General features: G+C 51.9%; 1 protein-coding gene across 1 annotated transcript in view; it reads left to right on the top strand.

Annotated features, from left to right (window-relative positions):
• The window catches only part of MDGA1 (MAM domain containing glycosylphosphatidylinositol anchor 1), a 59,184-nt gene that overhangs the window by 29,148 nt on the left and 17,586 nt on the right, over positions 1 to 12,450 (top strand). Inside the window, exons 2-7 of the mRNA XM_066240091.1 lie at positions 1,149 to 1,288; positions 5,308 to 5,482; positions 7,188 to 7,384; positions 8,208 to 8,340; positions 8,597 to 8,866; positions 11,292 to 11,621. Coding sequence (XP_066096188.1) covers positions 1,149 to 1,288; positions 5,308 to 5,482; positions 7,188 to 7,384; positions 8,208 to 8,340; positions 8,597 to 8,866; positions 11,292 to 11,621 — 1,245 coding nt within the window. The remainder of the gene's footprint in view (positions 1 to 1,148; positions 1,289 to 5,307; positions 5,483 to 7,187; positions 7,385 to 8,207; positions 8,341 to 8,596; positions 8,867 to 11,291; positions 11,622 to 12,450) is intronic.

Raw genomic sequence — 12,450 nt, 5'->3', positions numbered from 1 at the left:
GTGCACCTCCTTCCATACCCTGGTTGGCTCTCCCACCTCCACGCTCTCCACCATCAACTGTGAAACTGGGAGCATACAGGCGTGAACTTGGTGGTGGTGGAGGGGAGCTTGCCCTCCTTCCCAAGGCCCAAGAGTTTGTGGGGTGGGAGGTAGTGTGCCTTTAGGACAGTGGGGCTTGATCCTGAGGGAGGCTAGGAACTTTTCCAGCTCAGTCCTTTTCCTGCCTGGCTCCCTAGCCCTGGGCTCTGTGAGCGAGGTCAGTGAGGAGGCCGTTTTGGTTTGTGTGTTTGTTTGAGAACTTCTGGGCCCCCTGGAAGGACTTCTGTCCCACGGAGAAGAGGCTGGCTCAGGCTCAGGGAGCCATGAGGGGCGATCAACAGGGTTTGGGTAAGGGGGATGTGTAGTCGTCTGCGGGGTTGGGAGAAGCAGAGCCTGGATGGCTCAGAGCCAGTTCGGGCAAGCGATTTGCTGAGAAAATGCTCTCAGGAGAAACTGTTCCTGAGGGCCTGGGCCCGGGGGTCCGGAGAGTGAACAGCACCACACTCGCCCCATCTTGAGGCAAGAGGGCTGGGCATTTGCACTCGTGTTCGCTGGTCACTGGGAGAGGGGTATGTCTGTTGGGGAAGAGGGTGACCTCCCAGGCATTTCTGGGCCAGGCAGCTCCCGCTGGCTCAGGGCGATTCCCTGGGGAAGGTGAGCGCTGTGCACCCAGCAGCTGGGGATGGATGCACCAGCCAGAAGCTGAGGCTGAGTGAGCACCAGCAGCCTCCCCTGCGGTGGGGTGTGTGTGCGTGCGTGCGGGTGTGTGTGTGTGTGTGTGTGTGTTGCTGAAACAGTGATGCTCATGGAGTGATAACCTCTCTGCATGGATCACAAAGCCCCTCGCCCTCACCAGCTCATTGAAGAGCTCAGATCTCTTGCAAGGGGGGCGGGAGGGGAAAGAACTGCCCCTTCCTGAGTTCCTGGCTCCTCTGGTTCTAGCCTGGAGGCTCTGGGAGGATTCCTTTCTTGGGCTCGTTGGGGTCAGGCCTCTGAAGCTTAACCTGGGGAGTTCTGGGCTGACACATCCCCCTGATGTACTCAGGAGGGAGCCTCGGACCCCCTCTGGCCCTGGCGGCCCTTGTCTAAACCTCCCCGCTCTCCGCCAGCTCCAGCGCAGGCGCAGATCGTGCACGCGGGCCAGGCGTGTGTGGTCAAGGAGGACAACATCAGTGAGCGCGTGTATACCATCCGGGAGGGCGACACCCTCGTGCTCCAGTGCCTTGTCACCGGGCACCCTCGGCCCCAGGTAAGCCGCCACCCAGCCTGTGCGGCCCCCTCCTGCCCTCCCTGCCTCACTACCCACTCCCACTCGGGGATCAGAGCTTGAGAAGCCACAGCAGGCTTTGGGGACTGGAGGCGACAGTGGCAAATACACAGAAGACAGGAGATGGGGCTGGAGAAATAGCTGGAAAATGAACTCTGTGGGAAAGGGCTGGAGGCTGCAGGCTTACTCACCTGAAATGCTGACGGCCAAGGGGAAGAAGGAAGGTCAGCTACTCAGCTCCACTCCATGCCTCCTCTCCGTGAGCAGACACGCCCTCAGGTGCGGCTTCAGCCCCCGTGTGAGGCTGTGTGCCAAGCACCGTGCTACGCGCTCTCTCCAGTGTTTTCTCTCTGGCCCCTCACAACCATGCTGTGAGGGAGGCATTTGTGCCCCCACTTTGCAGCTAAGAATATAGAGGTGCAGGGAGGTTGGGCAGACTCCCGAGGTCACCCAGCTCTTGCGAAGGTGGGAGCAGAATTTAGTCCAGAGCCAGTGTTCCCCTTAGCTTGGCGCACTTCCTCCCAGCATATTCGTCTTTGGATTGGGGGCTCCAGGAATTACCAGCAATGTACAATACAATCTCTACTTCAGGAGGCCTCTGGTAGGCAAGCCCTACTCTCTGGAGGTTAAAAGACTCAAAGCAATTAGAGAGCAACAGATGCTGAGGATCTGGAAATGCCAGGTGAATGTTGTCCCTGACCAGCTGAATGATGCAAACAGGAAGTGTAGGCTGGTTATCACGGAGAGCGGACAGGAGGCGGCGGGAGGCAGTGGGCTGGAGGGGTGGGCGAAATTCCCTGGCGAGCTGCTGTGACCTTTAAGAGCAGCAGAAAAGATTTCGATTGGAGCCTAGGAAGGAGAGTGAAATGTGAAGTCCTTTACTTCGGGATAATTTTGGGAACAGGGATGGCTTGAGTAGGTTTGGCCTCGAGACGAGCAGATGGACAAGGAAACCCCTATAGACTCTTTCAACCTGAAACCAGAGTCGCCGCTTTCCCCTGCTCGAAGGTGTGTTTAGAAGGGAAAGCACGGCTGCCAGTCATCAGGTTCGTGTTTGTGTCAGGTATGGCTATTAAGGACGGTCCTCCCCGAAGCCAGGGAGGCAGCTGCGCCATCTCTCCCTACGGCTGCCCTGGCCACCTGCCTGTGTCCCTTGTGCAGCACGTGTATGAGTCATCTGTGGTGGCGGCGGCGTGTCCACGCGTTCCTTTTCCTATCTCCATCCGTGGTCTCACTGCTTTTCCTGCACCTACGCTCAAACCCCTGGGCTCCTATCTGGTTCGGTTCCGTGTCATCCCCCCACACTTGCTAGCCTCTGAGGCCTTTCTTTTTTATGCTCTTACATGGTCTTCTCCTCTGTATTCCTCATTACTCCCCCTGGTCAGACCTTCAGTCTTGTTCCTTGGTCCACACCGTAGAAGACTCTAACTGGCCTCCCATCCTCCCAGATCTCCCCCTCCAACCCATTCCTGCACCCTGATCCCAGAATCCTCTTCCTCTAGCCTTGCTACACCATAGCCCTCCCCCCGTCCAGAAACCTTCGCTGGCTCCCCATTACCTGCCAGACCCTGTCCAGGCTCCTGGAGGTAGAGTGGAGGACCTCCTACAATCTGGCCTGCACTTGCCTTTCCTGTTTTTCCTCTCTCTGCCATCCTCCTCTTACCCTGTGCTCCAGCTGAGCTTGCCCGAGAACACCCTGTTTATTCCTGCTCTCACAAACACTGCTGCCCGCCTCTCCTGAAATGCTTTCACTCATAGTTCCTTTTCACTCACCTCATCACAACAAAGATTTATTGAGTACCTGCTGTGTGCCCAGCACTGCGATGGGGCCCAAGGACACAGCTACGCTTCCTGTTGTCAAGGAGCATCCGGGCTTTAGGGGAGCAGCAGCGTCTCACGGCCAGGCTGGGGTCAGGCTGGGGGACTGAGTGGGCATGAGGTTCTCTACTCCAAATATCAATATAGAGGGAATCCCTAAGGCCAAGATGAAGAAGGTATCGCCAGTGATGGTAGTGAGCAGAAGCTGAAGAACTTGGTCCTTGCAGGGCCTTGGACTATGTGGACCTCAGGAGTAGTAGTACTGATGCACACATGGAGGGGACACGAGTTCCGGCCACAGGGCCATCTGTGGCTAGGCGCTGACCTGGACTGCATCTAAAGCTGGAGGCTTGACAAGAGTGGCGGCACCAGCTATAAATGGGGACCAGAAACCTGTCCCACAGCCCAGAGTCACAGCAGGGAGCAGACTCTCTGCGTCAGGATGTGGGCACCTGTGAGAGAGCATGACCCCGAGCCTGTCTGTGTCTTGCACTGTCCAAGTGGCGAGGACACCCTTAAGCTGAGAGAGGAACATAAAAACTGGTTGGAGCCATAATGTATCTTGGACATAGTCAATTGTAAGGCTACAGCGCACACAGGCCTGCCAGGACCTAAGTGGGACTTGACTGTGCAAGATAATTCCCACTCATTACAAGCCCATGGAGTAAAAATTTAAAAATCGCTTAAAAATGCAGTGCTGGGAGAACCAGTCCACAGACTCAAATTATTGAACAATTTATATCTGAGAAAACAGATAATAGAGCAATTTAAAAGGATCTTTAAAATAAATGTTTAAAGAGATAATGGAAGGAATAGAATCTATAAGACAGGTGATTATAAAACCTGATTTGTTAGATGGTGGTGGGGGGGAGCCAATAGAAATCCTAGAAAACATAATAACTTTTTGAAAAATTCGGCCTTAATACCATAAAGATAACTAAAGAGAAAATTAATGAATTAGATGCTAGCTCTGAGGAAATCAGCCACAATGCAGACTGAAGAGGAAAAAAAGAGAGATGCAAAAAGGAAGTTGGGGGACAGGCCAGAATGGGGAGCTACAACATAAACTTAGGGATTCTAGGGAAAGCTACAACATAAACTTAGGGAGACTAGAGATAACCAGAGGAAGCAATAGTTAAAGAATTAGTGGCTGGCCCTGGCTGGTTGCTCAGTGGATAGAGCATTTGCCTGGCATATGGATGTCCCTGGTCCGACTCCAGGTCAGGGCACACAAGAGAAATAGCCATTTTCTTCTCTCCCACTCACTCTCTCTCTTCTTTCTCTTCCCCTCTCACAGCCATTGGCTTGACTGGTGCGAATGTTGGCCCCACGGCACTGAGAATAGCTCGATTGGTTTGAGTGTTGGCCCCAGACAGGCGTTGCTGGCTGGTTCTGGCTCAGGGTCTCTTACTAGGCTGTAGTCCTTTGAGGCCACACTGGGGCTGGAAGATGTCCTTCCAAGCCAACCTCATGGCTGTTGACCTGAGGCTCCCCTTCCTCCCCTGTGGACCTCTCTTCATAGGGTTGCTTATGACATGACAGTTGGCTTTCCCCAGAGAGAGTGACCCCAGAAAGCAACCAAGATGGGAATCACAGTCTGTTATAATCTGATCTTGGAAGTGGCATACCATGACTCCTGCTGTATTCTGTTAGTCACATTGACCGTCCCTGCTACAAAGTGGGAGGGGACTACAGAAAGTTGTGAATGTCAGGAAGCAGGGATCATCTAGGACCATCTTGGAGGCTGGCTACCTACCACATAGACCTCTTGCACAGATGAAGCCGCTATATGAGTAACCCTAGTCTTCCAGGCACTAAGTGTACATTAATTTAACCCTCCCAGAACCCCTGGGAGGGAGGTATAATATTCTCCATTTTACAGATGAGGAAAGGAAGGCAGAAGAGGTTGGGTAACTTGGCCACAAATCCATGCTCCTAACCACTGCAATTACTGCTTTCTTTAATGCCTCATCTATGTGACCCCCGATCCTCCTGGGCTCTTGGCCCAGGCGTCCTACCCCGCCTGCGCATTCCCGCAGTCTGTTAGGGTTAATTTCCAACGTGAGTTTGTGAAAACCCGTGGGGGCTGGAGGGGAGATACATTGCAGGGTTCAGCCCGGATGCCCCCACACCCCGCCCACGCTCACCGCAGCACCTGACTCTGCACTGCCCTGCCTGCCCAGGTGCGGTGGACAAAGACCGCGGGCAGCGCCTCGGACAAGTTCCAGGAGACGTCGGTGTTCAACGAGACGCTGCGCATCGAGCGCATTGCGCGCACGCAGGGCGGCCGCTACTACTGCAAGGCGGAGAACGGCGTGGGCGTGCCCGCCATCAAGTCCATCCGCGTGGACGTGCAGTGTGAGTCGCGGCCCTCCCTGTCCACCCTGGTCTGGGGCGGCCCCTGGGGGCTCAGGCTGGGAAGGAGGAGAGAGGGTGGGGTGCCTTGGCGGAGGAAGACAGTGAAGATTTTCTCCCTTCCATGCTGGAGCGGGTCATCACTGGTGCGTCGCTGCTGCATCGCCCATGTGTACTCCCCTGTACCGCTCACGCAGTCCCGTCTGGACTCCCATCTGAACCTCGCAACATCCCTGTAAAGTGGGCAGGGAAGACAGGACAGGCTGGAATATATCTATTCCACAGATGAAGAAACTGAGGTACCAAGAAACTCTTGACTTGCTCACGGGCATTGGTCTCTTCATTACGGTCCAGTGCCGTTCCCACAGCACCTCGTGCCTCTGCTTTTTTCCCCGAGGCAGCTTGGAAACTTCCTTACCCCACCACATGCAGGAGCAAGCACCCCGCAGTCCTTGCGGCTGCTTGGATGGGAAGCCCTCGGTCCCTCCCTGCCCTCCCTGGATATTTCCTTAACCTGAAGAAGCCATTTCCCTGCTTGCCACCCACCTTTGTGCCTCTCCAGGCTGTGGCAGGTGCCCAGAACCTGTGGAGCCAGGCCGAAGGGCCTGCCTGACACCATCTTACTGTCTACAGTGAACCCTACCCATTAAAAACACCTCACGTTCACCTGGGGGGAGGCGATAGAATGGTGAGCAACAGAACCCCAGATTCTCTCTTCCGTCCCCCTTCAACCACCCGGGGCTGCCAAACCCTGGGGCTGAGGGTCATTCCTCGGAATTGGTGCTGGAAGGTGCTGGCAGGCATGACCAGCGCCCCACCTCTGCCCATGGCCTTGGTAGTGACTTCTGTGGAAGCGTGCTGTGGAAGGAGGGCAGAATGTTGGGACATCCACTGTAGGACGTTTGAATGTGGAATGTTGGTACCTTGGGTTCACAATCCTGGTTGCACATTAGAATCCCCAGGGGATCCTTCTGAAAAATACTGCTGGCTGAGTCTTATTTCCAGAAATTCTGACGTAACTGATTAGGGGTGGGGCCCTGAGATTAGGGTTTTGTTTTTTTTAATTGAGGGTTAATCTACATTCAATAGAGTGCACTAATCTTAAAGGTACAGTTTAGTGAATGCTTGCATATGTATGGGCATGTGTAAACGCCGTCCAGTTCAAGAGAATTTCCGGGACCCTAGAAAGTTTCTTCATGCTCCGTGCCAGCCAGTAATCTTCTGAGAGACGCTCACTCTCCTGATTTCTGACACCATTAATGAGCTCCTTCAAGCATCACTCTTAAAAGGAAAATTTCCATGTGATTCTGTTGGGCGAACTGGGTCGAGAACCTCCAACCTAGTCCGATTTACCAGTGAGGAAACAGGCAGAGAAGGGACTTGGGTGGGTCACAGTACACGTAAATAGCTAGCCTGGGATTTGAACTAGGGTTTCCCGGTTTCTAGCCTGCAGCTGCTCCCTCCATCCCGTGATGGGAGGGTGAAGATAGACAACCCCATGCAGGTCCTTGGGGAGGAATAGCTGGGAAGTGATCACGTCTAGTCACCTGGGTCTAAAGGCCGCTCAAGCTTGCAGGGCTGGGAGAGCACCTGGCTCTCTGGAAGCCTCCCTGAGGGTGGCTCAGTTTTCCTTGCGGGCTGCTAGGAGCCCAAGCCCGCCATTGTGGGGTCACCCAGTCCTGACTCCGTTGGGGTTGTGCCCTTGCAGACCTGGACGAGCCGGTGCTGACAGTGCACCAGACCGTGAGCGACGTTCGAGGCAACTTCTACCAGGAGAAGACGGTGTTCCTGCGCTGTACTGTCAACTCCAACCCGCCGGCCCGCTTCATCTGGAAGCGGGGTTCCGACACCCTGTCCCACAGCCAGGACAATGGGGTCGACATCTACGAGCCCCTCTATACCCAGGTCAGGACAGGCAGTGGCTGGCCTGGTCTCGTGGTTCACCCTACGCTCTTCCTCCCACACCCAACACGGGAGGGGGTCACGGGGCTGAGGCTGCACCATCCAGAGTTCCCGGGACCGCCCTGACTGAAACAGTTCTGTTCCGACAACGCAGACGTGCATGCTGATTGGGCTTCAGACACTCTGGGGCAGACGAAATTGGGACAGGAAGCTCAGGGAACAGTGATGGGGACAGGAGAGTCCCCAAGGCAACATGTCCTTCTGAAACATTGCCAGTGAGGGAAGGCACGCCCTAGAAGCAGGCAGGTCATCCCTGCCCACTGCTGGCTGTCAGATTATCGGGGCCCCATGAACAGACACAAAAGAAGTTGGGGGCAAAAAGATGATTCCACTTCCCATAGGCCCCCTGTGGTCCCAAGAAATGGTGATGAAGCCATCCTACCAAGGAGGGCTTTCAAAGGTGGCTTTTCTAGGTGGCTGTTAAGAGCGTCACATGTGGCCATGGCCTGTGGGGCCAGCTCCATGTTTGTATGGGTGGCAAGACAGATCTGAGTTTCCTCCTTAGCCCTCCATTTTCCAAAGTGGAGAAACTGAGGCCTGGTCTGGCCAGCGTGCACCAGGGTGGCTCAGACCCAGAGAAGCCCGCAATTTAGAGGGTGCAGTATCCACCCAAGACTTAAGCTCCCTGGAGATAAATAGTGTGGAGGTTGGGAAAGACAGCAATTGGAATGAGAATTTGCTTTAGCCTCTGGTACTGGGTAAATATGTGAGGGACCCCTGGAGACCCCAAGCAGACCCCTCATACCAGTGGTCTGCTGCTGCCCAGGGGGAGACCAAGGTCCTGAAGTTGAAGAACCTTCGGCCCCAGGACTATGCCAGCTACACCTGCCAGGTGTCTGTACGCAACGTGTGTGGCATCCCAGACAAGGCAATCACCTTCCGGCTCACCAACACCACGGGTACAGGCAATTCCCCGCCCACACCCTTGCCTACCTGAGCTGACTCTCCAATCAGGAGACAGTGCCTTACCCCACACAGGACTCCAGGCACATCACCCCTAGTGCCTCCCTCCTTCCCCCCCTCTGCCTGTTCCCTGCCTTCTCCCCTTTCTTCTCCCCCTATCCTTCTCCAATCCCATGCTGTTCCTAGCTCCCTATATCCCACATTTAACCTTGCTTCACAGTCCCTTAAGACACCTCCTCCTTGTCCTCTTAGCACCACCAGCCCTGAAGCTGTCGGTGAACGAAACTCTGGTGGTGAACCCTGGGGAAAATGTGACGGTGCAGTGTCTGCTGACAGGCGGTGACCCCCTACCCCAGCTGCAGTGGTCCCATGGGCCAGGCCCGCTGCCCCTGGGGGCTCTGGCCCAGGGTGGCACCCTCAGCATCCCTTCGGTGCAGGCCCTGGACTCTGGCTACTACAACTGCACAGCCACCAACAACGTGGGCAATCCTGCCAAGAAGACCGTCAACCTGCTGGTGCGATGTACGTGGCTCCAGAGGGGTGGGAGGGAACTCGGAGGAAGACAGGGTCCCTGTCCTCCGGGAACTACCAGTGAAATGGGACAGGGACCTGTCTGCTTCCTCCTAGTGGGTGAGACAGGCCGAAGAGGCGGTCCAGGCACTTTTATTTCCCTGCAATTCAGCTGTCTGCTAGCAGATGGCAGGATTAAAATCTGTGTAAAGTTTTACTTACAATATACTATCTACATTTCAAAACATAAACCTCAACGATCCAAAAGGTAGGAAGGATTGGTATTGAGAACTTATATTTTCTTTTTTTTTAGATTGGGAAACTGAGGTTGCAAAAAACTAAATATAAACTTCTAGTCTTCAAGGGAAATTTCCTGGCTTTCTTTTTGTATACTGGTTTCCAAGTGATCCACTGAATTAAAGTGAAAATAACATAGCTCATATGTAAATATTTATTAGGAAAGCATTTCAGTGAGTCTGAAGATAATTATTAAATGTAAAAATGATACAAAACTTGGAGTATGATATAAAGAAGTACAAACACTTTTCTTACTAAACCTCAGCCTCAATAGTTAGCATTAGCTGCTTGATACGATCTGGATTTTGCTACTGTGCTTCAAGGAGAAAACTTTAAATTCTTCTGCTTGTGTAGGTTTAGGCTGTTTGTTATATATTTTTAAAGATACAGGCTGTTTCCAGCTCTTTAGCACTTGAAAGTTGAGTATAGCTTCTGCCAAATTCGATTCAGAGTCTTCTGAAGAAATGAGCTCTTTTTGTTGTTACTTTTTCACTGTTGCAGTATCTCTCTGACTCTCCTTATAACAAGCTAGCTCTCTATGACTTTTTGCTTAATCAGAGCAAGAAAGAAAGTAGCAAGATTGTGGCTCTCTGATAACTATTTTTTCCTTTAATGTTATTTTTCCTATCAGAAGATTATTTTTCACCAGCTGTTTTCATTTGGCCTTTAAAAATCTTGCTTGATGAGAATTCACTTTACATCAATGACTTATGATCACTTCTTAGGTTGACACACAGCCTGCTTTGCCCAACCTAGTCCTGGTTTATGGCTGTTGGACCAGTGTCCTGTCCAATTAGCATCCAATATTGAGAGTTCTAACTCTTGGATTACATCAAACAATATTCAGACTTTAATTTTTATTTTATTTATATAATATTTTAAGGATTTTATTTATTGATTTTAGATAAAGGGGAGAGAGGAAGACAGGGGTGAAGGAATGGGAAACATCACCTCATCGTTGCTTTTCATACGTGCCTTGACCGTGCAAACCCGGGGGTTTCAAACCAGTGACCTCAGCCTTCCAGATTAACACTCTATCCGCTGCACCACCACAGGCCAGGCAATATTCAGCTTTTTAAAAGAGGCCAGATCCTTTTCTATCTAAATTTATTATTGTATTGGCCTTTTCTTAGAAACATTACACAAACTTGCTGCAAAGAGTTAAATAGCAAAAAAGGGTAAAATGTGCAGATTAAAATTTTCCCCCAATTCCCCTCCATTCACTGTCTAGATCAGGGATCCCCAAACTACGGCCCGCGGGCCACATGCGGCCCCCTGAGGCCATTTATCCGGCCCCCGCCGCACTTCTGGAAGGGGCACCTCTTTCATTGGTGGTCAGTGAGAGGAGCATAGTTCCCATTGAAATATTGGTCAGTTTGTTGATTTAAATTAACTTGTTCTTTATTTTAAATATTGTATTTGTTCCCGTTTTGTTTTTTTACTTTAAAATAAGATATGTGCAGTGTGCATAGGAATTTGTTCATAGTTTTTTTTTATAGTCCGGCCCTGCAATGGTCTGAGGGACAGTGAACTGGCCCCCTGTGTAAAAAGTTTGGGGACCCTTGGTCTAGATAAACCATTATTACATCCTCATGCATCCTTCAAAAATCTATTTTATTCATTCAAGGTTTAAATAAAGTAATGTAGTGGCTAAGCTCACGGGCTCTGAAGGAAACTGAGCCTTGGTTCCCTCCTCATCCAATGGAGGCAAGAAAGCGCCCCCACTAGGTGCTAGGGTAGAGTGGTGGGCAAAATAGAGTCTGCCGTCATTGAACTAAGTGGGAAGGCAAATGTATTTCAGGTTGTCTCACAAATGAGTATGTGAGTAAACCCGTGGAAAGTGCTTGGAGCAGCCCCCCTCCCGTGGTGTGTGTTCAGTCAACAGTGACTCGAATGACGACTAAACCCACTTTCCCACAGCGAGTTTTTTTTTTAACTTTTAAAAACACATCTGAACCAACAGAATAATTTCCAAGCAAAATGATGATTTCTTATGGTGGCAGGGGTGGGGGCGGCTAGGTGTAACTTCCAACCCGCAGGAGGGCCACATTGAGGGGAGGAGCGGGGTCGGGAGCAGGGTGGGACATAGGCCCAGGCTTTGGGCCAGCCCCAGCCGCCTTCCCTCCCCACCTACCTGCAGCCATGAAGAACGCCACATTCCAGATCACCCCAGACGTGATCAAGGAAAGCGAGAACATTCAGCTGGGCCAGGACCTGAAGCTGTCATGCCACGTGGATGCAGTGCCCCAGGAGAAGGTCATCTACCAGTGGTTCAAGAATGGCAAGCCGGCACGCATGTCCAAGAGGCTGCTGGTGACCCGAAATGACCCTGAGTTGCCTGCTGTCACCAGCAGCCTAGAGCTCATTGACCTGCACTTCAGTGACTATGGCACCTACCTGTGTGTGGCTTCCTTCCCAGGAGCACCTGTGCCCGACCTGAGCGTCGAGGTCAACATCTCCTCTGAGACAGGTGGGCAGCGGGGGTGTGTGTGTGAGGGAGCTGGAGAGGCCCCCGGAGGGGAGGGGGCAGCCACTTAGGAAAAGGAGGCCAGTGTGGAGAAACTCCATTTGTTCATGCCACACACATTTATTAAGCACGTATTATATGCCAGGCACTATGCTAGGTGCTAGGGTAGAGTGGTGGGCAAAATAGAGTCTGCCGTCATTGAACTAAGTGGGAAGGCAAATGTGTTTCAGGTCATCTCACAAATAAATATATCAAACGGGTATATGAGAGTCAGGAAAGAGTTCCCTAAGATAGAATCAGTGAATCCTGAGGAGAGGCAGGATTTTACTAGGCAGAGGAGAGCAAGGGAGTATAGAAGAGAAAGGCAGGCCAAGGAATCAGCATGTGAAAAGGCACTGAGGCAGGGATGTGTGGGGCCATTTGGAAAACTGAAGGAGGGAAGTGTGGCTGGGAGAATGGAGATGAGAGTGGAGAGGTCAGCTGGGGCCAGATTGTGCAGGAGCCTTGGGTCTCTATTTCAATAATAATAAATAACAAGAATGAAATAATAATGGCTAACATTTATTGGGTATTTGCTATGTGTTCTGATGATTTTTGTATTTATCTCATTCACCTTCATGACTTACCTTATAGGATAGTTTATCTTCCACTTTTAGAAATGAACAAACAGGCTCAGAGAGTTTTCGAAACTTACCTAAGGTAACACAACAGTACGTGATGGAGCTGGGATTTGAACCCAGGTAGTCTGCTTTCAGAACCTGATCTCTGCCCCCCCCAAAGGGTTTACACTTTGAGAATGACAGGATTTTGGAGGGGTTGACTTTGGAGAGGG

Source organism: Saccopteryx bilineata, chromosome 1 (genome assembly GCF_036850765.1).
Source record: "Saccopteryx bilineata isolate mSacBil1 chromosome 1, mSacBil1_pri_phased_curated, whole genome shotgun sequence".
Taxonomy (NCBI): Eukaryota; Metazoa; Chordata; class Mammalia; order Chiroptera; family Emballonuridae; genus Saccopteryx; species Saccopteryx bilineata.
The sequence above is the reverse complement of the archived record's forward strand: the minus strand, read 5'-3'. Positions and strand labels throughout refer to the sequence as shown.